Source organism: Plectropomus leopardus, chromosome 10 (genome assembly GCF_008729295.1).
Source record: "Plectropomus leopardus isolate mb chromosome 10, YSFRI_Pleo_2.0, whole genome shotgun sequence".
Taxonomy (NCBI): Eukaryota; Metazoa; Chordata; class Actinopteri; order Perciformes; family Serranidae; genus Plectropomus; species Plectropomus leopardus.
Genome location: NC_056472.1, coordinates 23,350,609 through 23,377,851, shown reverse-complemented (window position 1 = coordinate 23,377,851; position 27,243 = coordinate 23,350,609). Strand labels below are relative to the sequence as shown.

The window sequence follows — 27,243 nt, the reverse complement described above, 5'->3', positions numbered from 1 at the left end:
CATGAGGCGCTGCTCTATCCACTAAGCCACCAGGCGCCCCTATTTTAAGGTGATAGTATGCAAAATTTTGTGTTAACAGTTTGTTGAGTTGCCCTGAAGTGGCCAAAAATATTTAAAAAAATGTTTAGTTTCTCCTAAAAGTGTGGACAATTGTTTGCTAACACGTTAGCCATAACAACTTTAGCTACCGTTAGCTGACATTATAGGCGTTATAGGCACTTTGGCACCGTGAACGTTGTTTTAAAAGTTGCTACATAAATAAAGATTATTAATTAATTAAGTATTATTAGTAAGTGATAGTAAGTCAAAGTGTGTTTACAGCTTGTTGAGTTGTCCCAAAGTGACCAAAAATATCAAATATGTTCAAGGTCTGTTTGCTAACATGTCAACCGTAACAACTTTAGCTAATTTTAGCCGAGGCACTTAGCACTTATGCTAGTTAGGTTTAAACAGTGCTATATGAACAAAGATTATACATCATTATTATTATTTTAAGGTTCTAGTATGTCACATATTGTGTTTACAGCTTTTTAGTTGCCCCCAAGTGGCAAAAAATCAATTAATTTAGTTTGAAGTCTTTCATAAATCATAGCGTCGCCCGTTTAGCCGTTAAATTAAACTCACGTAGTAAAACTTACTCCATCAACCAGTGTCCCGTCTCGCCGGTTCACTGAGCAGCTCTGACATCCTAGTTGCGCCTTTAAAAAGCAGACAGCGCCGGTGATGATCATCCACGGGGCCGCTGTGAGTCGTGATGTACCTTCGTGAGCTGGGTGTGTGTCATCTCTGACGTTACTGGCCCGCCTACATCGCCCCCTGTCTCCCCCGGTGACACACACACTCTCTCCGGCGGTGAAGAGGAGAGGGCACCGCATCCGCTGCTCCGAACGCGGGTCCTCACTGGCATGGACACCGGGGGAGAGCACTGATCAACCAGGAACCATGCCTACTGCTCTCGGTGGCAAAGGGAAACTTTCCGTTGTGTGTTTTCTACTCAGATGCGCATATTCTCAGGTGAGAGAGTGCATGGACCGTATATTACATCCTGTTTCTTTCTTTGAATATTTTAGCACAAGATGCATGGTTAAAGTCGCAAATTTACACATGAAGAACCTGGCGGGTTTTTTTTGTGTAAACATTACTGAATACTGATATAAAATGAAGGGATCATTTCTGCAGAGTTTTGCATTTTGTGCTCCTATCTTCATAGAGATTGTTTGCAGATTAACCCTTCGAAACCTGAATTGACATCCGTTTTCTTGTGCTGGGCTCAGATGCCCTTTATAGATATTCAAATCTTTGATCCCTGTAAAAACAAAAAAAAAGGTTTAAATTCTTTGGAAATCATGGGAAAAAGTTGGTGACTTGGCAAGAAATGGCCTTCAAATAGAAAATATTGTTTTTTTAAAGCTAGGGGAAAGTTTCCATACAAATGTATTTATAATTATCTTAATTATGTTTTTAAAATTATGTGAAAGACTTAGTTTTTATTTCCTCTGTTTATTTTTTTCATTATTTTCTCAGCTTATTTTTTTGTTATTTCTTTTTTTCCATATTTATAGGCAATTTTCTTGGCTTTTAAAAAGTTTCTTGTCCTTTTTTATTTTGTTAATTTACAGGTAATCTTCATGTTTATTTATTTTTATTTTACTAGTTTTGTGCTATTTTGGGGGTAATTTCTTCCTAAGTTGCTTGTTGCCTTCTTTCCACGTTTTTGAAACAAATCAAGCCAATTTCTCAGGTTTCAAAAGGTTAAAAATATGGGGATTTTTTAGAATTTTTTTTTTTCAATACATATGGAAGCACTGAATTGAAGCTGAAAATGACTTCAGTAATTGCTGATACTTTAAGAATGTAACAGGTGGTTAGTAGTCTATTTAGATTGCATGCTGCCCGTAGCAGGTGTTATGATGGTTTGTGGTTTGTTTGGCCTCTGGGGAGTCCACTCATCAGGGTATTGCACCAGAGCTGTAGCCTGTGGTGCTATAGTGGCAATGGATGCGTGAAACACATCCACATAATAATATCTACACTAATGGACATGTGAGTGTAAACTGAGGAAGCAGGCCAGGCTTTTTGCTTGTGCACAGCCACAGGGAGGCAAAATACTGGCTGTCTGTGTTTGTGTTTTTCATTTAATGCCCACGGCCCCATAACTGCCTTGTGGCTGTAATAATCAGACAGTTTTTCACACACGCTGTTTTTCCTCCGCAGGCTGAGAGTCCAGCCACTCAGACACTGACCTTAGTGAGTCATGCATGCAAGAAGAGACAGTTTCACACACACACACACACGCATGCACACTGCACTACACACATTTTCTACTGTGCATACTTATGCTGCACAGATGGCACAGAAGACAGAGTGGGTCATAGGAGAAAGTAGCAAATCGCCTAAATGAAAATGATGAAAAAGTCACACAAAAACCAAACCTTGCAGACATAATGAGACTTTTATGAATGAGGAACCAAAGGAAACAATATGTTTTGGTGCTAATTTGTGCAGGAGGATCATCTGTTCAGTCACAATAACACACACTTACACAGAAAGCACCTACACATAGGTGAACACAGTGATATAAAGTATTTCTCCTTTATCTTAATGTTTGAGCAATGCAGTCTTGGCTTTCGTGCCAACGAGGTGAATTTGAATTGTGAGCTGAGTTGTGAAGAGGAGGAGAAACGTTGGGGGAGGGAGAGCAGGGTTGCCTAACGCGGATGGAAACAGAAAGTTGCTTGCAACAGAATCAACATCCGTCTGATCATCTGCAGCTGTGATTTCTGTGATATGAGTCATCAACACGCTTTCAACCTTCTCTCTAGTCTCACAATTGCTGTGCATGTGTGTGTGTGAGCGTGAGAGACTGTAAGGTTTGCAGTAAAGTGTGACGCCGAGTTGTGAATGTTGCAGCAAAAAGGCGGGAAGCAGAGTTTAGACAGTTCTTTTTTTTAGGGTGTGTGTGTGTGTGTGTGTGTGTGTGTGTGTGTGTGTGTGTGTGTGTGTGTGTGTGTGTGTGCTATCTTGGCAAAGGAGACTGAAAGTTCACATCTTGAGCAATGGCTGGTGACAGAAATGAATGACTCCACGAACTGTGTGTGTGAGTACATGTGCATGGCTGTATTTGCTGTTGAACTTGCATAAGAGTGAATTTTAGACACACTCTGAGCTTAATGTAATTTATGTATTTACTGTATTTATGCTTAAATATAGTCTGTGTGCCCCTAAAGTTCTTTCTTCATGTGCTACTTACTAGACTTGTGTCAACATGTTATCTCTGATACACCCCTCTATCAGTTTTAGCTTCCTGTGGCTTCTTCCTCATTTACCATCGCCTCCTTTCTTCTATTTACACAGGTAACAAGAAGCCAACACAACAGTAGTGCCAAAGACATTCTTGAGGTAACAAATAACTATAACTTAATTTCTTGACTTTAATGGTACGTTTTTTATTGTTAAAAGTGTTGGTGGTAACCCCCGTGCATTAATTGGGTTTTGAACATGTGCAGTAATTCAGATTCATCCTTCATTCAGTGAATCAAGTCAAATTATGGGTGATATCTCCGCTATGCTTTTTAAATAATTTTAGTTTTATTATATCAGGTTGAACAGCCATAGGGTGGACAGCAGATAATGTATAATAATGAACAGCAGACAGCAGATGAGGAATAATGAAAGCAGATCTTTGCTCAGAGGAGAAAACACTAGCTGCACATAAGACAAAGGGCTGCAACTAAGGATCTGTTGATCATTTTAATCATTCAAATAGCTGTTTACTGATAAAATGTCAAAATGTAGTAAAAAAATATGCATTTAAGGTTCTCTGAATCCAAATCTCTGAATGCAAATAATATTAACTCAACTTTTATTTAGAGAGCACCTTTCATATGAACATGTGCTTCATACAGCAAAATTGAAACATTAAATAAAGCACCTCCTCTTTATCCTATGTTTATTTCAAGAAATAAAATGTCATAAAAAATAAAAATTAATCAATAAAAGTTAAAAGAACAGAAAAAATATAAGCACCAGAGATAAAAAATAATGTAAAAAAAAAATGTAATCAAAGTGAAAAACTGAGGCAAAGTCATCACAGATGACAGAAAAACAACAGATCTAAAGATTGGAGATGCTATAACACTTAGTAAAGCTGGAAATCCTCACATCTTAAACTCTGAGAAGCAGCAACATGAGAATGTTTGGTATTTTGCTTTAAAAAACGTAATTAAAATATTAATAGATAGTTGCAGATTTATTTTTTTATTTTTTCAGGGCTTTTCGCTTTTATTAACAGGGCAGCTTAAAGGTGAAAGGGGGAGTGAGAGGGAATGACATGCAGCAAAGGGCCAAGGCTGGAATCGAACCTACGAGCCCCACCAGCTACTGCGCACCCCGAAAGTTGTAGATTTCTAATCGATCAAGTAATCAATTAATTGGCCAGTCTTTTCAGCTCTTATCTCACAGATATCTGAGACTGTGGTCAGTGGCCATGAGGTTTCTACCGCTTTCTTCTGTTATGGTGGTTGTACAATGCAGAGGATCTCTGCTCCCTGCGTCCTGTCACCAGCGTGGGGCAGATAGGAGGAGTGGAGGAGGAGGAGGAAAATAGAGATACAGAACACGGGGTGGGAGGAAGATAGCAACACATAATGTTTTCCACCTGGGAGACCTTGTTGTTGTTGGAGGAGGAAAGGGGTACGGGCTGGTGCTGTGTCCTTGGTGACTGAAGGAGGAGAGATAATGAAGTAAAAGGATGATCAGCGAGAGGAAACATATGCCCTCCGGGGTTTTCTGTAGAGGGAAGAGGAGGAAGAAAAGCTTTTGAATCACCTGCCAGGTCATAAAAATGTGTCATCTCATGAGCATCTTGGATTAGAGAGAATGAAACTGGGATCATTTTTCTAGCAGACTCCTTTTGGAGTTCAATGGTAATGATAATGATAATGTGAAGTGTGTCTTACACATCCATAAATAAATGGCAGCATCAGGTTTAATTGTGGCATTGTGGTTCAAGTCATCGCATGATATTAAGTGCATGTGTTTAAAGCAGTCACATCCGGCACCCAAAGACGAAAATGGTGGCAGCCAAAACGCCCAATTTTGAGGCTTCTAAACGGATGTCTGTATATCAAAGGGTGACATTGCGGTGGCTAAAGCCACGCTGTAGCTTCATGTGCAGTGTAGGGCCGGGTGATATGACTTTAAAACGATAGGCGTTTTGTTTTCTTTCATTGTCAGATGATATATTTTGTCATGTATCGCACAGCCCTAGTTTAGAAAGTGGTGTTGATCTAAGCATGTTTTTCAAGATGATAGACTATTCCTTTAGACCCCAACAGCTACGGCTGAGTTAAGTGTCCATTACCACACATCCTAATCTGCATTCAACACACACACACACGCACACATACATCTAAGTTGATAAAACATGACTTTTTCCAGAGGTTTAGCAGTCAATCTTCTCCATCACTCAAACAGTGATCATCACACACGTACTTTACACCCTGAACCCCCATGCTACCAAATTATGACCCAGCTGAGGAGCCAGATCATGCTAACATGGTAAATGAACGGTACAAAATCAGGCCGTTTTGTCAGCATCCACGAGGCCTGGGTTGTCTGAGTGTGACTGCAGGCAATCTAATCAGCAGAGATTATAATCAGAGCGACAGCAAAGACAGTGCTCTGTGGATGCAGAGCTCTCTCCATGTGGCTGGTTTCCTCTCGAGCGCTGTGCAGTGAGAACAAATAAGAAACAGGGTCAATTTTCATAATAGTCCAGGTGTATAATCATGTGTAATCATCACCTCAGTCTTCCATCAGGGTGAGCAGCAACACGTGCTGTCACTGAGCTGTGAGCATGCACCGCATCTATTTCAAATCCGAAATAATTACCCTTGGATAATTTGTTATTTTTAATTGAGCATGTTTTAGTAAATACTGTTATCTGTTGTTAACATAGAAGCGCTCAGAGAACGCACACCTCTACATTATCCTTTCTGTCTTTTTAATTTCATATCACACCAGGATTTAATCTGCAATGATATCACAAAGTAATAAACAGTCATACTGACTGGGAGATGGCACACATGATCTCTGCAGAATAACTAATTGTGAATAGGCTATTATAGATTTGTTATGGGGTGAGATATGAAGAAAAGAGAGACTCACGACGAGAAAGTTATGTTCATAAAGATATAACATGTTGCACCACCTAGAGGTAAAATACCATCAACATTTGCAGGATGGTTACATTCTTGTGTCAATTTTTAAAGTAAATTTTACTATAATTGTATAATGCATCCAAAATTTGAATAACTTTATTTGAGGTGAAAGCTAGGCTAAGCAGCTTATTTCCAGGTACTAATATATGTGATAGGTGTGGCTTATTACCAGCCATTTATACTCATATATTATTTTTTGTCCAAAATTAGCAGAGATTTGGTTTCTTTAATCCATTAAGTAAAGTCCTTGATATCATTCTTGAACGCAGTCCCTTGATAGCTTTGGAGTACCTCTTGCACCGGTCAGTTGGTCAAGCTGAAATATTCTCTGAAAGGTTCATCTGTCAGTTTCTACAAAAGATAGCAGCCTATTATTTCCTCTGTGAATACTCTCTTACCTCTCTATGCCTCATCTGATCCTCATGCATCTTGACTATCTTTCCTATGGTGTCCTTCTCCCTGTTCAAAATTACTTTTACTTTTTCCTTTGTGTTAATTTTCTAATATTTTTTTCTCTCTGTCTTTTCTTTTTTCAGATCTTCTTTTCTTTCTTGCAATTTGTGGCACATTTCTTACCAAGTTGCTCATTGCCTTTTTTCCATGTGCTCCAGTTTCAAAGGTTTAAATCCTATCAAAACGTGTCTCAATGCAGCACAAGAAAACTGATGTCGATACAGGTTTCAAAGGGTTAATTTAGCATGAATTCATGTCTTAAAGTTGCATTTTTTTCTTTCTATTTTTCTCCTCTTTAAAATTGATAAGAAATGAATAAAAGCAAGCAAATATTCTCATTCAAGAGACTGCAGCCAGCAAATGTTCATTTCTTTTATAAATAGGAAAAATAATCAGTCCAAAGATTTGTCTTTGAATAATTTTCCGTTTAAACGTCACCTATTTAAGTTGATGAGTCATTGCAGTTCTATCAGTGATCTGTAGTGTATAAACACAAACACAAAGGACCTGCAGGCTGAAAGTCAGCTGTGGAGATACTGTGTTAGGATTTCTTTCTGGGGTGATGGCTTCCAAGTTCCTCCCAAAACAATTAAATGCTGCAAAGTGATTTGTAATCAATGTGTGTTCTTCAGTTGGATATTGTAACCCGCTGTTGCTCTGGGTACTGATGATGACTTGTTGTGGCACGAGCCAGCTGAAGTCTTTTACGTTCATTTCCCCTGAGCCGCCTTACAACCAACAAATGTTTTGATGAGCGTTGTTGAGTTCTGGTTCACTGACTGCACACCTCAGAGATTTCCACCTTTTGAAAAGCGAATAAATGCGTCAGTCTAGTGGCACTCAGATCTGTCCTCTTGGAATGAAAAATCATGCCTCTTTGAGGTTTGTATGATCACATTTTCAACCCATACTGTGGAATTGATTCACATTATTTTTAACCCTTTGAAACCTGAGCAAATTTGCTTTGATTTCTTTCAAAACATGGGAAGAACGCAATGAACAACGAAAGAAGTGATGACCAGAAAATTATCAAACAAGAAAATTACCTGAAAATTAGTTTAAAAGTTTTAAAGACAGTAAAAATAACAAACGAGACCTGGAGAAAAGTGCTTAAAAAACTATATATTTCTGTAACATAATTCGAATTATGTAATTATGTTCATTATGGATCGTTTTTTCTCTGAGCCTGTATTTATAGCCGGTCACGCTCCCCCTGGTGGGGAGGAACAGTGCTGGTAACAGCAGTCGGCTGTCAGATGAGGCTCTCAGCCTGTATGTGTGGAAACAGGAGACATGAGTTGCTCCTAAATGAAAGAAAAATGAAGAAAGTTGGAGTGGCAGATTTAGGATGTGTGGAGTTTCTGCATGTGAAGACCATCACTCACAGTGGCATCTCACAATTGACCTTTGACCTCCCTTCTATTGCATAGGACATGACTCAGTCCTGGCCGTCCCAGCAAGCCTTAAGGGGTGACCAGGCCCAGCGAATCCTCTACACCCCTAAGGTATGCATGTGTGTGTGTTGTGTTTTTATCGTCCTGAATAATTAAAGGGAAACTCCAATAGTTTTACTTATTAAAGTCTGCTTATAGATCTTGCGGAGTACCAGAGGTTTGGACTGGTGTCACATGACTTGGACTTGAGTCAGACTGGAGTCACAAATTTGATGACTTTAGCATCGACTTGGCAAAATTAAGAAAGACTTGCAACTCAACTTAAAGATCATCAACTTGTGACTTCACTTAGACTTGAGCCTTTTGACCTGAAAATACTTGATATCTTCCCCCCAAGCCCAAAGGTTAAAAAGTTTATTAATCAAAAAGTATGCCACAAATCAAATTATTTCCATTAATTTCCTGAATCAGCCAACATTAATGCTTTTCACTCTCTGTAGGTTAATATTTATTTCCCCAGATCCACTTTGTTTGAACCCGTCCGTAAGCATCCAAACAATTTTTAGGAGAACATACAAAAGAAATATGGCACAAAAACATGCAGCATGCTAAATGACAATGCAATGCCAGCACTACTTTTTTATGATTAAGGTCAGCTGCACCTTTCTTAAGATATACTAGGATTTTCTGAAAAAATACTGACTCATACAAAGGTAATCCCTCACAGTAATCTCTTATGACCTATTATAAGTGTGCACGCTGTACAGAGTAGTGTAGAACTCTGCCCTCTGCCTGTGTTTTCTTATTTTCTGGGTTTGGGATGTTTATGGGCATGTGCCCCCACAGTGCTCAGGTGAGGTCCAGGCTTTGTAGAAAGGTAGAGACCAGGTGTCTGACTGTAGGCAGCAGATATCCAGGAGACATGGATCTGAGAAGAATGCAATGCATAGTGAGGCGAAATGTCAAACGAGAGTATATCTGGGATTTGGTGTTACTTTCACTTTTGCTGGCGAGAGTGTTTACAAACAGCAACCAGCAATCCTGCATTGTATACCTTTAACAGGCTTGTTTTATTAAATACATATACTTTTGAAAAAGCAGACATGATTTTTGTAAATTTAATACATTACTTCCTTGTTTGTATGAGGAATTGCTGCTTTGTTGCTTTTTCTTTTAATTATTTTAATTATTTGGATTTCTAAGATTTATTTAAACCTTTTTTGCATGTGCACTTTTACTTTTAATACTTCAATGCATTTTCCTGAAATCACATTTAATTTAAGTTTATTTAACAGTAGGCCTACATCGGTTTCACTACTTCAGAAGTTCTTCTTGCAGGTTTTGTTGGTGTCGTGTGTCCAGTCTCAGCTGCGTGTCAGAGTCTTTGCACAAACCTGTCGTCATATAGTATTTAGGGGGCGTTTCATGTGCTAATCTGTGACATATGATCAAGTGGGATTCATCATTGAGCACACCTGGGTCAGAGCAGATTTATGTGATTAAGAGTGTTTGGTGCCTCTGGAGTTGAGTTCTCTTATTTTTCCTCTAACCAGAAAATGAAGATAAAATATAGACAAATTTAAGAGAAACGTTGCTGCACGAGGCCCAATATCTCTGTGTCAGCTGCACAATTTTTTATCCTTAATTTTTTAACGTTGGGATGCTAAATCTGTGGAGTTAATTGTTCAACCATGTAAATAGAGATTTTTGCTCACTATCTGTTTTCCCTCTTTTCAAAGGAAACAAAACTACCGACTGCACAACAAAGGCAAAGTATGTATTTACAAAGTCATTTGATATGTGCAATAATTTATAAGTGGCTCTCTGTTGTAATATGGTTTGTTTCCTGCTTTTGAATATATTCTCTCTCTCTGTGAGGTCGGGGGGATGTTCAGCTGCGAATGACCCGTCACCCTTGCGTGGCACCTCACAAATCGTAAGTGTGTAATGAGGAAACACGATCCACAGAGGGTCAAATATCAAATATAGACGATATAATATATGACACACATCATTCAGGTTTTCCTCTCAGCAGCTTTCATAAAGTTAGATACAAATCATCGCCATCTGTAGAGCCACAGGGAGGAGTGTTAATGAAAGTGAGCGCAAATAGTCAAGCACTGTGTTTCAGGCTCCATAACAAAGGTCAGGTCAAAGGTCAGTTAGCATTCCTGAGCGCTGTCAGTGGAGAGCAATGTGCTCCTGTTTGTTACCTCTTTACATCCTCCTTTTACTGGGTAACACATGTTCAGTGTTGAAAGCCAACTGTGCGTTTCACATTATCACACAGACTTCATTATGTAACTTTTAAAACATTTGAAGAAGTCTTTTTTTATATATAAATTTTGAGCATATTTTAAAATCTAGCTGGCATGTGCTCAGCTACACACTATATAATACTACAGTATATATACAAAAACAATAGACTAGTACAGTGCATATAAACTGTTTTAACACCTTGGCTTTAAACACTGATTTATCTCTGTTTTTTTAAATATAAGTGATGTGGAAAGTTTTATCTGAGGTGCAAATGAGCCACATTGTACCACGTCTTCACTAACTGTGGATAAGAAGTAAAAATACTGTCTTATACAGTCTCTTAGTTATGTTTCATGACATTTCCAGAGGTTTACAGAGGCACACTGATTTTGGAAGAAATGTAAAGAAACATGTTTTTTTTAAGAAAAAATTATTATTGTGTTTGTTATTGATGACAAGGACCTAAAAGTGTTGAAAACAGTTGATGTATCAATGTGATACAATGAAGCTGTATCAGATCTAGCACTGCCGTTGATGTCCACGTTACATAAAGTTTCTTTGTCAATATTTCTAATTATAATAATAATTCAATTATATAATAATGATAATAATAATAAGTATTATTTATTAATGATAATAAGTTATAATTATTTATATAATATATATATAAAGATTGACAGCTGGGATTGGCTCCAGCCCCACAACCCTTGTGAGGACAAGTGGTAACAGACGATGAATGTATGTATGAATGAATATATTTAAAATTCACAGTATTCACTGACATTGTGTTAGTGTATATAATAATGACAGCAATAAGTTACAGTCAGTGATTTATGCAGATTTTTTTTGATTAGTGAAAAACAGAGCACTGGTATCAGATTCATACTCTGTATCAGCAGATTTCCTGAGGTGAGCTATCAGAATTGGTTGTGAGAGATTTAAAAAAAATGGTTTCATCAACCCTATTGATTGAATGCACAACAGTTTGCCATTTTTCTTACAGTATTTCTTTTGCTTACAGCATGCTTGCTGATGACTTGAAGCTGAGCAGTGATGATGATGACACTCAAAGGGTAGGTGACACTAAATTTCAAAGTTATCATGTTAATTTCATGGCTTTGATGAATACTTGATTCTGAACGATCAATTTGATTCTGGTTGATCAACAATATTATTCTCCAGTCTGTTGTTTCTAAAGCAGATTGGTGCTTTGGACACAGCTTTGATCATAGAAGCAGAAGCAAATCATTTTTGTATCAATATAGTTTGTCAAATTATTAATTTCTTTAGAAAGTAGCTGTGTAATTAGTGTGATATTATTGCGAAATGAACCCATTTCACTTTGTGCCAGGGTTCAGAATGACCCTGTCGGGGTTCATTTCGCAATAAAGACCTGCTCTCTGTATGATTATCCCTGTGGATCCTTAAAAAGTCTTAAAAGGCATTGAATTAATCAATCTAAAAAAATAAGGCCTAAATTGGTCTTAAAATGTCTTAAATTAATTTTTCATTAGTCTTAAAGGTGCAAAGACATAAAAGGTACAATGTTATTAATCATTTTTTTCTGACATCGCATTGTTAAATATCAAAATAATAGGTAACTTAACAAACAAAACAAAAACAAAAATAAAAAAAACAGAATATGACTAGCATTGCTGTCACCCAAAAGTCATGGTTTATATTAAAGTGAATATTTTGGCAAAATTCTCCCTAACCTTAAGTAATTGGTGCCAGGTCATGTCAAGTATGTTTAAAAGGTCTGACAGGCAGTTGAGGAGGATACAGGTGAAAATTATGTCCGGTGTATTTTTTTATTATGAATACTGTTGATAAGCTAATGTACATATTATGGTAACTGCCAGTTTTTATACCAGCGTAAAAACTGGTAAATTGCTGCAACTTTAGAGGTAAAACAATGAATGAAGCGAGCTGTTCTTTCCGCTGCTGTGGATGATGAGTCTTTTGTTTTGTGTCCCTGAAGGCCACTCATGAGTCAGCTTCCTGGGATGGAAACAGGTATGTGATATCATGAATTCAATTTGAATGTTTGTATGTTAAATTGTGTAAATAACAACAGCATCTGTCTGCCTCTGTGTGTGTGCACCACTGGGCCGTGTTCGTACGCTGACCCCTCACTGATGTTTGTGTGTGTGTTGACTGACAGCCTGTCAGCACAGCGAGCGCACACACATGGCAGGCGAGTGAGACATTCCAGCTCAGACTCCTCTGGCTCTGACTCCACGGCTGAGTCTCGGGCAGCAGCAGCCTTCACTCCCGGAGCCCCAGCCGAAGCCCAGACGTCCAGCCAGATCCTGCGTCGCCTGCCAACGTGCAGCCACCGTGCAGCAGCAAGGAGGTACCAAAACTGAACCACAGCCCCCTCCTTCTTATTCTCTGCGTCTTCTCTCTTTATCTCTGTCTCTTCCTCTGGTTGCGCGCCCTCAGGGGTGAACTCTCTACAGGGAGCGGTGGCCTCGAGGCAGTTGACGGCAGGTGTGGGGAGGGACAGAGGAATGAGGAATGCATGTGGGTTAGAGAGGAGGAGGTGGAGGAGGAGGAGGAGGAGGAGGAGGGGGGGGGGGCAGGCAGAGGTAGCTTTGGGAATTAGTGCCTGGGTGTCATGTCAACAGTCTCAGTCTTAAAAAGGAAAGCCCTCGGGAGGTGGAAGTCACCAAGACTCGAGTTTATGTTGACATCCACGACTAGAGTTACCTTTAAAACAACAGTGCACATAGAGAAGTTGGACTACTTGAATATTGACTTTAATTGAATAGAAACTGAATATACTTTATTTTGAACATTTATAATAAATAGATAAATAAATGATATACTATGTACATAAAAAACACTAATGATAATAATATTAATAATAACTTTACTTTTATAGCACTTTTAAAAAAAAGAGTTACCAATTGTTTTGACAAACAGAGGCAAGAAGGGTTTATTTCCATGACTATAAGAGCCAGCATAGCAACATTTATAAAACAAAAATAACAATAACAACCCATACCGATAAGAGTAAATAAAATCAAAGAATATAATAGTAAACACAGAAATAATTGTAATAGTAATAGAATTAAACACGGTCAAGATAGAATAAATTAAAAGATAAATTAAAAGACAAACTAATTGAATTTACCTCTTAAATTATAACCCCCTTCTCTCTCCAAGAACATTTTTGTGTATTGCTTGGTCTTATATTATTTGTCTTAAATTTCACCAGATCCATGAATTTCGGTCCCTATGATTTTAAAAACAAATTGTTCATGTGTTCCCAAAATCCGGCATTGTTTACGACCCTATTGGTCATTTTTTGCTGTATGCATATTGATTATAGGGTGCTTTTGTAGGTGTTGCCCCAATACTCCACACAGCAATACAAATATGGTATCTTGGATAAATAGTGAACGGGTGCCAAGGTGCAGAGGTATGAGGGGTGTTTGGAGGCATTGTGGGGGTTGAGATTTGTGCAATGTGGGGAATGAAGGGGAAACCTGCTCCTCTTTTATGAATGGAAGGCCCTGTAGTGGACTGTATTACTAAACACGCACTACATTGGGCCCCTATAGGGAGCGAGGGAGTTGAGTGTGTGTTTGGGGCTGGAGGGGGGCGAAGGGGGGTTGCACGCCATGTGTTTTTCATTTACGTGGACTGTTTAAATGTCTCCAAAGGAAGAGATGGGGGTTGGAGTTATGGGAGCAGCGAATCCAGAGTTCCAGGTAGTGAGAGAAAGAGGGAGGGACAGAAAAGAAGGAGGGAGGGCAGTCGAGACGGTACAAGAGATGCAGTGTCTTCTCTGGAAAGAGGGCGAGGGATGTGGGGAAGGGGGGGTCACTGTTTGACTTGAGGAGTAGAGGTTTAATTTAGTTCCTGGTCAGCGACGAGAGGAAAAGAGAACGCGAGGGAGAGAAAGAAGTTTCCAGATGTGAGTGTCCTCTTTGAGTTATTTTTTTAATATAAGTAGAAACGCCTGCTTTCTCTTGTGTTCGTCTCTTTTTTGGTTACCAAGCCAGTTGTTAAGCAAACATTAAGTGAGTCATTTGGCATAATTGGATGGGGGTTGAGCTACTGTAAGCACAGATGTGCACTGTGAGACTAGAAAGGAGGGTATAGTGTCAGCTGGAAATTTTTTAAATACTTTTTAGACATGTATCGTAATCCAGATCGTGTTTCTGGAGTTTGAATTGTTTTAACAGTAGATGAGTCAGAGAGGTATGTGTTACATGCAGTGAGTGTCGTGCAGTTTAAATGGTTCAGTTACAGTTTGAGACTGTTGCGATATGTGTCATTCATCACACAGTTAAACGTCTTTGCTCACCTTGTTATTTTGACCAAGTACATAAAAAATATGTGTAAGTTGTGGAATTTACTCTCACATTCTGTACTTAGCCCTTTGAAACCAGGATCGATATAACTTTTCTTGTGCTGCCCTCAGATGCCTTGAAACCCTGAGCAAATTGGTGTTTTTCAAAAATACAGGGAAAAAGGCAATGAGCAACATGTTAAGAAATGTTTCACAAACAGCAGGGAATTAGTAGATTTAGAAAATTATTTTTAAAAAGAGAAGTTGGTTGAGGAAAATTATATTAATAATTATGCTAAAACATTTGAAAAATATTGTACATAATTATTATATTTTTATAATTATTATATTATTATAATTAATTGCATATTTTTTATTTTCTTTTTTGTTGTGTTTTTTATATATTTATTTTCTTGTACTTTTTACTCATTTCTTGCTAATTTGCTCACTGCAAAGCTTTGAACTCTGAAAAAATTGGTTGCAAGAAATTAGTAGAATAATTGTTAGTTATCTGTTTTAAAGCAGTTCTTCAGGTAATTTCCTTTGACTATTTGTTTGCTTTTTTGTTGGTTTCAAGGTTTGGGGATTTTTTTCTGATATTTTCTTGTACTTTTTTACTTATTTCTTGCAAATTTTTGGGTAATTTCTTCATAAGTTCCTTACTGCCATCTTCCCCAGAAATCAAGCAAATTTGCCCAGGTTTCAAAGGGTTCAGTATAATTTCTATGTACTTGTAACTTACCTGGGCATTTCCTTATTCTGCTCTTTCACACTTGTACTTCACTCATTTTATGTAAGCATATATTTAAGAGCTTAAGGGATGTATCCTCATAGAGAGGCCCATATGATATCCTATGAAAAGTCCTTCATGTGCAGCTACATATTTAACGTAAAGTTACGGAGGTTAGGTTTAGGCAAGCAAAGTTAGGAAAAGAAATATGGGGAGGACACACCTTAAGGTGATTCAAAGTCCACTGAAAGTTAACACGGTTAGTGAAGGAAAAGTAAAGTCCTAAGGAAAAGTTCGGATATGTGTGACCCATCCACCCCAACCTGCCTCCTTACAAAACTGCTGGCAAACTGCTTTCTTGTTTACTCCCGTCAGCATATTGGTCACGTGAATGTAGCCTTTCACACTACATGGGATATGTACAAATTTGGGTGCATTTTTATAGAAAAATGTGTGAACAGTTTGTGAGAACAGTCTGAACCAAATGGAAAATGTGAGGTTGCGTGCTGGATGCTACTCTTGCACCTATTCTGTGCCAAATTTAAAGGGTGTGGAGACAGGTTTTGTCTGTGGTTGAGGAGAGGGATTGTTGGAGTTTAGGGTTTGATTGTCAGGGTAAGCCAATCAATCAGAGCAGGGCAGGTAATTTCTTCACATCCTAATGCTGTGTTCACACCGAACGCGATAACATTTTTTGCGTTGAGTTACTAGGCAGCTAACAGCTAATGTGGTTAGCAGTGAAATGAGAAAGCTGGATGTAAACACACAGGCTCTGTGCCCAGAGGCAGAGCGAACCAAGACATGCTTTTTATTATTTAATAGACTGTCACTGCAGCACATCACACAACCTCTGTTGTTTACTTCACACAATAAAAGATCAACTTATTACTCAGAGTTTTGCCAAGAAACAACTGAACAAAAATAGTTTACACATGAAACAGTTGTATTTTCAGAGCTTACCATGTAACTTTATAGCTTTGCGCACTGATCTCCAAGCCCTTCAGGTCCAGACAGCAGCGACATTGTTTATATTATTCAGTTCCTTATTTCAGTAACTTCAGGAGAATCAGCAACACAGCCTCATGCAAAATTATCGTTAAGGTTGAAAAATTTCAGCTTGCGCGAAGATGCAAAATTCTCTCGCTCACATCACGTTCTATGTGAACACACCATAAGAAATACAAATTTGTGCATGGGGACACTTGCATGTCATGACAGGGTCACTCTCGCTTTTGAATGCATCCTCTGTGGATCTAAATTGAAACCAATGGATAAGATGAAAAACGCATATTTTTATTTTGGGGTGAATTATCCCTTAAAGAAAAAGATCTATCTAGACTTACTCCACCTCTGTGTTTGCTTCTTTTACCAAAGATTAATTTAAATTAATATGATTTAATCTCTTCTTCTGTGCTTCTTAAGACTGATCACCCCTCGGCAGCCCAGTGGCAGCTTGATAAATGGCTGAAGAAGCCCCGCAAAAAATTTGCCAGCAGTGACCAGGATCCCTCCCAAAGCTTTCCAGGACGCCTTCCTTCTCCCAACACACAAAGGGCCCCATCTCCAGACAGGTCCTGGGACAGCAATCAGGAGTACAGCCCGAGCCAGAGTCCCATCCCCAGCCCACAGTTCAACTACAGCCACAACAGCCCGTTACCCAGCCCGGGTTACAGCTACTGCCCCAGCCCCAGCCCATTTCCAAGCACCTGCCCAAGTCCGAGTCCTAGCCCTAGCCCGAGGCGCAGCCCGATCCCCAGTCCGGTTCCAAGTGTTTGCCCCAGTCCGTGTGGCAGCCCGAGAGCCAGCCGTAGCCCGAGCCCGATACCCAGAGACCCTCCGAGAAGCCCCAGTCCAAGTTTACCTGCTCCTTCCAGGGTTCGACACCACCCCGAGGTTCAGACAACACAACCTAGCCTGACGCAAACAAAAAAACACAGGTCATGGATTACCCCACTGCCTAAAACCAAGCCTACAAACAGCACTCATCCTCCTTCAGCTCATCAGCACAGGCCCAAGACTCGACCCGCGCGTGACCAAGACCAAAGCAAACCCAAGACTGGTTTAAACCCTGTCCCCTCAGCTAACCACAAATCTAGACCCAAGCCTAACTTTCATCCAAGTTCTAAACAACCCTCTGAAGCTCCCAAAACTAAACACATTTCACATTTTGAGCAAATCCAGAGTAGCAAACCCAACCACAGTTCCAAACACAAGCCCAGGCCTTCGTTTCAGTCCAGCTCACAGCACAGCCCCACAAGAGCAAAAAACTCAGCTCCCACTGGTCGTGAAACCAACTCGAGTCATTCCCAATCTAACTCTAAAGCTGCTACTAATCCCAACACTGGGTTTAACCCTAAATCAAACCCTAGCCTAAAACACAGGGCCAAGTCTGTGGAGGCCACAGCTCCTGTGCATGTTAACCACACAAAAACACCACAGAAGAAACCCCAGTCCAGGGAGCAGGAGGTGGAACACAGAGGAGATCAAGCAGAGGGGAGAAAACACGAGAGAAAAGAGGAGAGACATCGGGAAAAACAACAAGGGAGACAGGAGAGAAAGGAAGACAGGAGGCTGGCGGAGGAGCAGCTACTGAGACGTCCCTGGATCCATAGTTCGGCGGAAGAAGAGGAGGAGGAGGAGGAGGAAGAGGAGGAGGAGGAATTGATAGAAAAGCAGAGGAGGAGAGAGGAGACAGCAAGAGGGGAGGACAGGAGGAGGAGGGAGCAGGAGCACAGACACGAATGGCAAACAGTCCAGACCAAACAGAGACTGCCCACCGAGCGACACCGCCTTCAAGACAACTCACACCATCACGGGAGGACAAAAAAGGGAGGGAGAAGTGAGGAGGAGCGAGAGCAAGATCCATCACCTCCTCTGTCATGTTCCCCAACTCCTCACAGATCCTCCTCCTCGCCCTCCACCTCCTTCTCTTCGAATTCAGATTCAGAATCTGAATATCAGGCTCCGATCTCCAAAGTCCCAGCAGACTCTACCTCTCACAAGAAACTCCCTAAGAGAGGGCAGCACGGCCCGGAGAGGCCTGACGCCAACAGGCCGAAGGCGGTTCACCCCAGAGGAGCCACTGAGGCGCCGCAGAGCGAGGGGAGGCAGAAACTCTACACCCTGGTCCCGTTTGGACGAGCTGAAAAAGCTACAGCGCCATCCCAGCGAGGGCTCAGAAATCTGGTGGTGCAGATAAACCTCTGTCTTCTCAAAAGGGTCCCAGACAGCACGACCAGTTCCCCTGTTAAAAACCCCTCCTCTTCCTCCTCCTCTTCATCCAACAAGGACAAGAAAAGAGAGGATATGAAACACCTGTATGTCCCTGAGACTGTGACAAAAGATGGCAAAAGGAAACGTAAGGTAGAGAACATGTATATTTACTTTTCTTTCCTGATTTTATGTGTATCTGCAGCGTTTTAAAGCTCCAATGTGGAGGATTTAGGGGGATTTAGTGGCAGAAATTGAATATGATATAATATTGGAAGCGGTTTCTTGTATGCAGAGATTGTCATGTTGCACTGTCGTGTTTCTACAGTAGCCCGGAATGGTTAAAACCTCCTGAATTATTTATTTTTTTTAGTAGATAATTGATCTGTCAGTCCATTCACAGCTAGTCAGATCAGATTTATGGATGAGAGGAGCAGCTGTTTGTAAGTGACTGCAGACTTTTAGACCCAGCAGAATAAACAGTTAAGTTTAACTTTCAATGCGCCTGATGTCCTGCTGCTCCATCTGTGCCCAGAGTGCTCTCTGTGCTCCAAGATTGTGGAATCATGAATAACTCAACGACCATAAGCAAATGCTTAATCAAAACTCAAACATTCAATGTCATATACAGCAAATTCCAAGCAACTGTTTTTTTTTCATAAAGTCAAGTGAAAATCTAAATTTTAAAAAATGAATAAATAAAAATAGCCCATGCTGACACTGTCTTTGCACTTTTAAATTAATTAATTTTATCGGCAATCATTTAAATATAACTCCGCTACAGATAATTGACAAAATGCCAAATATTGGCTCCAATAATTGGCCAGGTTAATAATCTGTAGATCCCTAATTTTAATAGTGCTCCTGATGAGCGGTCCAGCTCCAGATATAGAAAATCTATTTGGAGCAACAGATCTTTTAATTGTGGTGAGCCGCCACAAATAAATGAAAGGATATTATGTCTCACAGTAAAAATTCCTGGAATTCTAATAGGGAGAAATCTCAGCTGGTTGCAGTCTTTAATCTTCACCACTAGATGCCAGTAAATCCTCCTGAATCTTACACACTGGTCCTTTAATGCATGACTGTAAATGCATTGATACAGGTTTGTTCTTCAAAGCATGTATATGTGTGTTTGTCTGTGAGCAGTTGGAGAACGGTGTGTCACACAGAGAAAGCAAGAGGAGTATTTCTTACGCTAATGAGCCCTCCGGCCACACAGAGTCTTCGTCACACACAGCTGAGCGCAACTTTGTGACCGAGACAACACACAATGGGTAAAAAAAAGACCACTTTGTCTCACATGTGTAATCACACTGTATGCACAAATGCAATATTTGTTTTAATATTTGCACGCCATGTTATCTGTGTTTGTGTCAATGCGTGTGTACTTGCAGGTACTTGGAAGAGTACTTGGACAGCAAGAGGCCGTTGTCTCCCTTGTCCCCTCTGTCTGACAGCCCCGAGTCCACTAAGCCACCCTCTAAAACAAAAACTTCAGAGCAGCATCACTTCAACAAGAACAGAGACAAGAATAGAGATTCTGCGATAAAGGTGATACAAAAAAGTACTTGTTTAAGTCATCCCAACTCCTCACGGTATTTGGGTTTATTTCACCTCTTTTTCTTCACCTTTGCACTTAGCCCAAGATGGAGGTGGAATGTGTAAAAGTGTCCAAACAGCCTCAACCACCGTCCGAGTCCTGGGGCCCTGCAGGACACAGGGGGACCGTGCCAAACCATGAAACGTGAGCATCACTGCACAGCCGACGCGGCTTTGCTAGATACAGACTCACCAGACACCTGTGTGTTTTGACTTAAAACACTGCGCCTGCACTGTGCTTATTTTTCTGTCTTTCTGTCCATCTTAGTCCACACCATGCTGAATACTACTTACATGAAGCTAAAAGGATGAAGCACCGTGCAGACGCAATGGTGAGTCCTTGATCTCTGACTGATTACAAATTATTAACAGTGGATCAAAAGGTAGATGCTGCACAGTCACTGAACATATACTCCAACATTTTGGTAAAAACAATGATTTGCTTTTTGGCTGAAGTACGATGATAGGTGGCAACATTTGAATGCCTGTGTTGTGTTCAGAAAGCAAACACACAAAGAACTTTATTTACACAGCACATTTGTTTTCATGGAAGATACAAATACCATCTTCCATGAAAAAATATCACAATACTGTAGTCAGAATACAGTATTACTGCGATTTTAACCATATTGCAATATGCTAAGTATCACAATAAAAAAATTGCGATTTATTACTTTTATTCAACTGTAAACAATGTTATCACTACAGTCCTTTTTATTTCAGCAAAATGTATTTAGTTAACTGAAAAATAAATCAATTTTGATATTCTGGTAAAACCTTTTATTTGTATTTGCAATATTAATCATTTCTATTTGATAAAACTCTGTACCTGGCATCCATGTATTGCTGCAAAATTCTCCCCCCACCCCAATCATGTATATGTCTTTTGTAATTTCTTGAAAAAAGAAGTTTCTTATTGTAAATTTATTTATTAATATATATATTAATGCTAAATTGTAGTTTATGAAATGTTGTTGCTTGGCTGTATGTGGCACTTCATAGAAATACATTTTTACACATTCAAAGTGCTTTAAAATCTTTTTACATATATATTATATCTTAATAGCTAGGGAGCAAAAACTTGACTTTGATAAGAAGGTTCTGATAAGAATTTCAGAAATAAATAATCTCTGAACTATATGTTACTCAGTGATTCAGACAAATAGTGTTCCCAACACAAAAACAGAGGGCAGCTGTTATTCATGAGTAGGTTGCATCCTCAAATATAGTTTTGTGATCTCAATCTTTTCTGCTTGTAGGATTTAGCATGTGTGTCTATATTTTTCTCATGTATGGTTGTGTATGAATTGTATTTAAAGACTACAACATTTTTGACCACTAGATGGTAGTGTGTGTATAACACTGGTCACAGGTAATTTAAGGTCATGGAAGTCATTTTGAGGATAGGTGTGGGAACAAACAGTTCTCACTGTAAGCAGAAACTAAGCATGGCACAACATAAACAGCTAAATCAAATGGGATCACTTCATGTTCTCATCAAGTTATCACTGTAGTCTATTTGTGTTTGTGTCATCATGCTGCGATACATGGAAACATCTTCACCCATACTTCACCCTTTGAAGCATGCAGTGACATCACTTTTCTTGTGCTGCTTTCAGATGCCTTTCATAAGTATTTAAAGCTTTGAACCTTGAACATATTGGTGTGATTTCTGTCAAAAACATGGAGGAAACGGCAATGAGCAACTTATTGAGAAATGTTATACAAAATTGCAAGAAATTAGTAGATTTAGAAGGTTATTTTTATAATAATTTTAAAACTATGTTTAAAATGATTATAATTACATTTTTAAATTATGTAACTCAATGATTAGATTTTTAAACACTTCTTCTAGGTCAGTGAAGTGATCCTATTAATTTTTATTTATGCTTTTTATGTTATTCAATTTGCTCTGTATTGGTCTTTTTTTTCTTTGTTTGCTTGTGAGATTATGCTGTTATGTCATCATGTTGTCATCTGTGTTATATGTATTATTATTCACCTACAAATTAAAAAAAAAACCCAACAACACACATTTACTCCCGTCTTTGCCTCTATTGGATGTCTCATTTCCAGGTGGACAAGTTGGGGAAAGCTGTGAACTACGTCGACGCTGCTCTGTCCTTCATGGAGTGTGGGAAAGCGATGGAAGAAGGGCCACTGGAGGCCAAATCTCCTTACACCATGTACTCAGAGACAGTGGAGCTCATTAGGTGAACTACACATTCATGCAAAAACAGACAAAAGTCATTTTGATTTGAGAGACAAACAGACATACATGAGCTGCAGCTCCGTTGTTAACAGTCTTGTGTCTTAAGGTACGCAATGAGGCTGAAGAGCCACTCCGGCCCCGGGGCGAGACAGGAAGACAAACAGCTGGCGGTTCTGTGGTGCGTATGTCGTTTCCTTTGTTTACGCCACATCTTTCATCGCGCTGTAGGAGCTGCATTTTGAGCATGATCTGTGGTCCGTCTCCTTGGCTTGTGTTGTCCACAGTTTCCGATGCCTTGCCCTCCTTTACTGGCAGATGTTTCGTTTAAAGAAGGACCACGCACTGAAATACTCCAAAGTTCTGCTCGACTACTTCAAGGTATGTCTCGAAGTAACAAGTCTGAGGTGTCTTTTACATACAAAACCGGACCGTTTTGGGTTGAATGTAAACATTTTGGTTTGACTTTCAGCCTTGTTTATGGTGTCATTACAGAGTTCTCCCAAAGTGCCTTCAACACCACCCTGCTGGAGTGACTCTGGGAAGTAGGTGGATAGTGATTTTATATTACAGGCTCTCTGTTTTATTCATTTGCATTCCACCCACTGAACTTTCGTTGGTCAACACCACTCTGTTGCTCTGTTTTCACTCCCAGGGGTGCAGGAGGACCCCCGTCTTCACTCTCACCCGATGCAAAACACCTCAGCCGGGGTTCACACGGGGGCAACGCCTTCCCCTCTCACATCAGCATTCCCCAACGCATCCATCAGATGGCAGCAAATCACCTGAACATCACCAACAGTGTGCTGTACAGCTATGAGTACTGGGAGTGGCAGACAACCTCGCAAAGGAGAATAAAGGTACAAGGACGCATGCAATGTACGCAATGAAAAATTCTGTTTACATGGCACATAAGCCACATAATTTCATCCTGACTCATCTTATCTCCTTATGCAACACACACTCATACCACTACACACATTCACACACGACCCCCCCATCCACCCCTTTTTTCCCCTCTCTCTTTTTTCTTATTATTTAACCTTTTAAAAAAAATCAAACATTATTATATTCTGTTCTAACATTACAATCCATACTCAAAGCTGAAGTTTTGTTTTTATTATTATTATTATTATTATTATTATTAATTTAATTAATCTCTTGAATTATATTTTATTTTGCTAAATTATTTATAAGCCATATAGATGTACTTGAAAAATAGTAATAGTAAAACCTCCTGAACGTCTGGATCTCAAATTATGAGAGAAAAAAGTTGTGCGCACGTTAGCAATGAGCCAAACAGCATTGGAGAAACACTGATTTTTCACATGAAACTGCTCTATCTAGTGTTTTTACTGATATAAATCATTTGTTCTGCAATCCTCACCGCTGGACGTCACTAAATCTCCCTCAATCTAACACACTGTACCTTTAAGTGCACTGTCTTCTTATTCCATTACAGAGTTCTTCAACTACTTGAATACGCTGTCTGGGCCATTGACTCTTCACAGTAGCATCGCTCACGCTGTCCAGTACACCAGACAGGCTCTTCAGTGGATACGCATTAGTGCCAAACTAAACTAACAAACAGAAGATTTACTGTAACCCGCCCATTGGCTCTTCAAGCCTCATTTAGAGGAGACAAACTCTGGATCTCTATGCAGCTGACTGGACAGCACTGATACCTACTGAGCTGTGGATCAAATCCCACTGAGCGTGATCATCCTCATAGGATGCTGGGGTGCTTACTGTGTGCAAAGCCTTCTGAAGGAGCATCGTCTCACAGATGAACTACATTCTTCCTCATCATTGGATTAATCTGAGGAGTCGTGCGTGCTATGGATTTGAAGTCTGATCATTTGCCAAATGTCCTACGGTGACAGAAACAGAACTTTAGTGCAGTTATATGTGCAATTTCACATGTGAATCCTTTTTAATACTTTGGAATTAGTAATTAACCGACAGACTTTTTTCTATGCGGCCAAAACTGGAGATGATGCTGAAAAAAAACAATCATACAACACTTTCTCCAAAGCGGGAAAGACGTCTTCATCTTTTTCTAATGAAGTTTTACTGACTCTTCTTTTTAAAACTCTGATGTTTTTACTTTTATGTGTTTTTACTGTGCAATATTTGATGGCTTATCTGTTTCTAGAAAAAAAACTGGAAAAAATGGTGAGTGTAGTTGTCAACATTCACAGTTCTTTTTTTAATGCAAAATGTATTTTCGTCCCTGTTTTGCGTGTTGAATTATGTAATTTAATGAACAATGAAGGTTAAGAGGTCACTCACTTCTGACAAGTTTACTGTCTTGGGTCTCTTTATGTATTTTAAATTCCTAGTGTCTTATAGCACAAGTGGTACAGGTAACACAGCATCAATTAAGAGGTGATAATCTCCAATTTGGGTTATTTTCCATACTTCAATTGAAGGGATTACAAGCTCATCTGTGGATTGGGACATTCTTCAAATCAACAGCCTATGAATCCCATTTTTTGTTTTGTTTGACCCTGTGAAAGGGTTAGCCTGACTAAAACTGAATTGTAGTGTTATTATTTTTAATTATTTAAATTGCTAAAATATGCAGTCAGCTAAGAGCTATGAAAGTGACATTTTACTGAGCGGGCCTAAAGGACACAGACCCAGGGGCCCAAAGTGTCAGGGGCCCCCCTGGAGTTCACCTGCAAAATGTCACTTAGGCCCTTTTTACTCTAGTTATATCTTTGAAAAACACAGCTCACTCGGTATTTGGACTTGGACTAAGGTGCTGTAGCCGAGTTGTTATCAAGTCACATCCCCACACTCAAATCTGTCCAAAAATCATGTTTACTGTGCTTGTATAGTGATTTTTGCACGGATTTAAGTGTGCGGATGTGCTTTTTTTCACTATTTTTATTCTGGCTATAGGACCACTACAGAGTCCCTTCTTTATGCTGCCTTTGCATTTTTACACAGAAACATATTAAGCTGGCATGCTGGCATCCCAGAGGCAAAAAAGGCATATGACAGGCATGATGTTTAACACAACAGTTTGGGCCTCTAGTGTGACATATAACATACATGTTAGCAGCACTTTCTAAACAATAACAACATGGCATTAACAGTCGTTTACTGCCCTGTTATAAAGCGGCTGATCTTGTCCTCTGTTCAGAGGGTAAGAAGCTTCCGTATCTTATTGTTTTCCCAATATGCAGACATTCACGGACGCTGTTTTTCTGTGATTTAGCCACTAGCTGCTTCTCTGGGTTTTTAAATCTCCCGCAGTTGGTTGCATGCAAACCACATTGTCAAAATGTCATGTAGATCATCTCAGGATTACAAACAAGGATGCAACAAAATACACAAAGTGATCCCATTTCCTGTTGAACCTGCAGCAAACCTGGGCTCTATATGCACACGTCTCTCCCTGAAACTATTAGACCAATAACAATCACCCACCAATGTTGGGAAGAAGCTCCTGAGTATCCTGCTCTGATTGTGTCTTTTTTTATGTTTCATTCCACTGATCATACCTTTGTTGGAAGGGTTGATCTTTAAATCAATCATGCATGTGTTAATGTATCAGTGCATTTGTCTTGGAAAGAAAAAGGATCCTGTATTTCCTTTCTCTTTCTCTCTGTCTTTATTTTTTTCCATTTCTGCCACACAAAAAAAGACACACTACAGCTGTGAGTGACTGTTTGAGTCAGACTCATTAGTCGGTCCAGTTGTGCGGAGATCTCCATCCCTCTCCCTCCTTCTCTCGTGCATCCATCAATCACTCTCAAACTCTCCATCACTGCAACTATACTTCCTGCTGCTGCACCGACACCGGCGTCGTGCATGAAACTTCAGCATCCGATGTCTGGTACCATAGCAACAGAGAACCACCAATAAGGGGGGCTCTTCGGGACACGACGAGACTTGGGTCAACAGCATCAGAACCCGGTTTATTGCCAAGTAGGTTTACACATAAAAGGAATAATAAAAATAAAATAAAATAAATAATAATAATAGGCAAGAAAATACATTTTAAAAAATGTGCAAAATAAAAAAATATATAGAAAATATACTTATAATTTCAGCTGCTTCCTTAATGCTATAAAGCTAATAGATCACGTGTCATCAGCCCAAATCAAATCAGCCGCTAAAATGCAGGTAGTGTTTTGGCTCACTGTCCGCGTGACCTTATTTCACTCCACCGCGAGCAGCTGTCAAACGTGAACAGCCGCGACATAACATTCAAATGTGCTATTTTTAAATATTTTTGCTTTACATTTATGTGTTTTTTTTTTATCGCTGGAGTAAACCAACGTGTTCACAGCCTGCCGTTACGCCGCTGGCTCGTTCATTCTGCACGTGCCTCTGCGTCACGGCCGTTAGTACCCGTGTGCCGGGCCGTCTGAGGACAACCGTACTCCGAGCCAGACAGTCCAAAAAAATCCAGACTGGAGCTTTTGATCGACTGTCTACCGCAGAAGAGCGGGCGGTGTGGGCGTCCTGAGAGCACAAACCTCCCGATTTAAGCCACAGAGACACATTTTCAAAGGTGATCAATCTGCGAGAGAGCGATAACCAAAGATTTACACCAAACAGCTTCACACCGACGGCTCTCCTGATCACGTCGAGCCTCGATGAGTAAATCGGTGTGAAAGTAACAGAGTGGGTGGTTTTAAAAACTGTACAAAGCTTCCCAAGAGCTGTTACAGTCATTTCAGGTGACATGCACTCAGTTGCCCGCATAGTGGCAGCATTAACAACTTGATGCTAAAAACAAGAAGCCGGGGACGAGCTGCGTCAAGTTAGCTACAAAAAGCTACAAGAAAACAGGAAGCTCTGCGCACATTGTTTTTCAATATAAAACTCGGTTTTGTTTTGTTTTG

General features: G+C 39.8%; 1 protein-coding gene across 1 annotated transcript; it reads left to right on the top strand.

Moving 5' to 3' along the window:
- The first annotated feature begins 491 nt into the window (after nucleotides 1-491).
- On the top strand, nucleotides 492-24,679 carry aff3 (AF4/FMR2 family, member 3). The gene is given in 21 exon segments (XM_042494082.1): nucleotides 492-1,014; nucleotides 3,355-3,399; nucleotides 8,105-8,179; nucleotides 9,808-9,841; nucleotides 9,947-10,004; nucleotides 11,349-11,400; nucleotides 12,309-12,343; nucleotides 12,492-12,576; nucleotides 12,579-12,683; nucleotides 16,783-18,723; nucleotides 19,720-19,847; nucleotides 19,968-20,124; nucleotides 20,214-20,317; nucleotides 20,441-20,504; nucleotides 22,249-22,385; nucleotides 22,491-22,562; nucleotides 22,669-22,762; nucleotides 22,877-22,926; nucleotides 23,037-23,209; nucleotides 23,212-23,241; nucleotides 23,844-24,679. Coding segments are annotated over 21 exon segments (3,633 nt in total). The 5' UTR covers nucleotides 492-942; the 3' UTR covers nucleotides 23,966-24,679.
- Nucleotides 24,680-27,243: the final 2,564 nt, after the last annotated feature.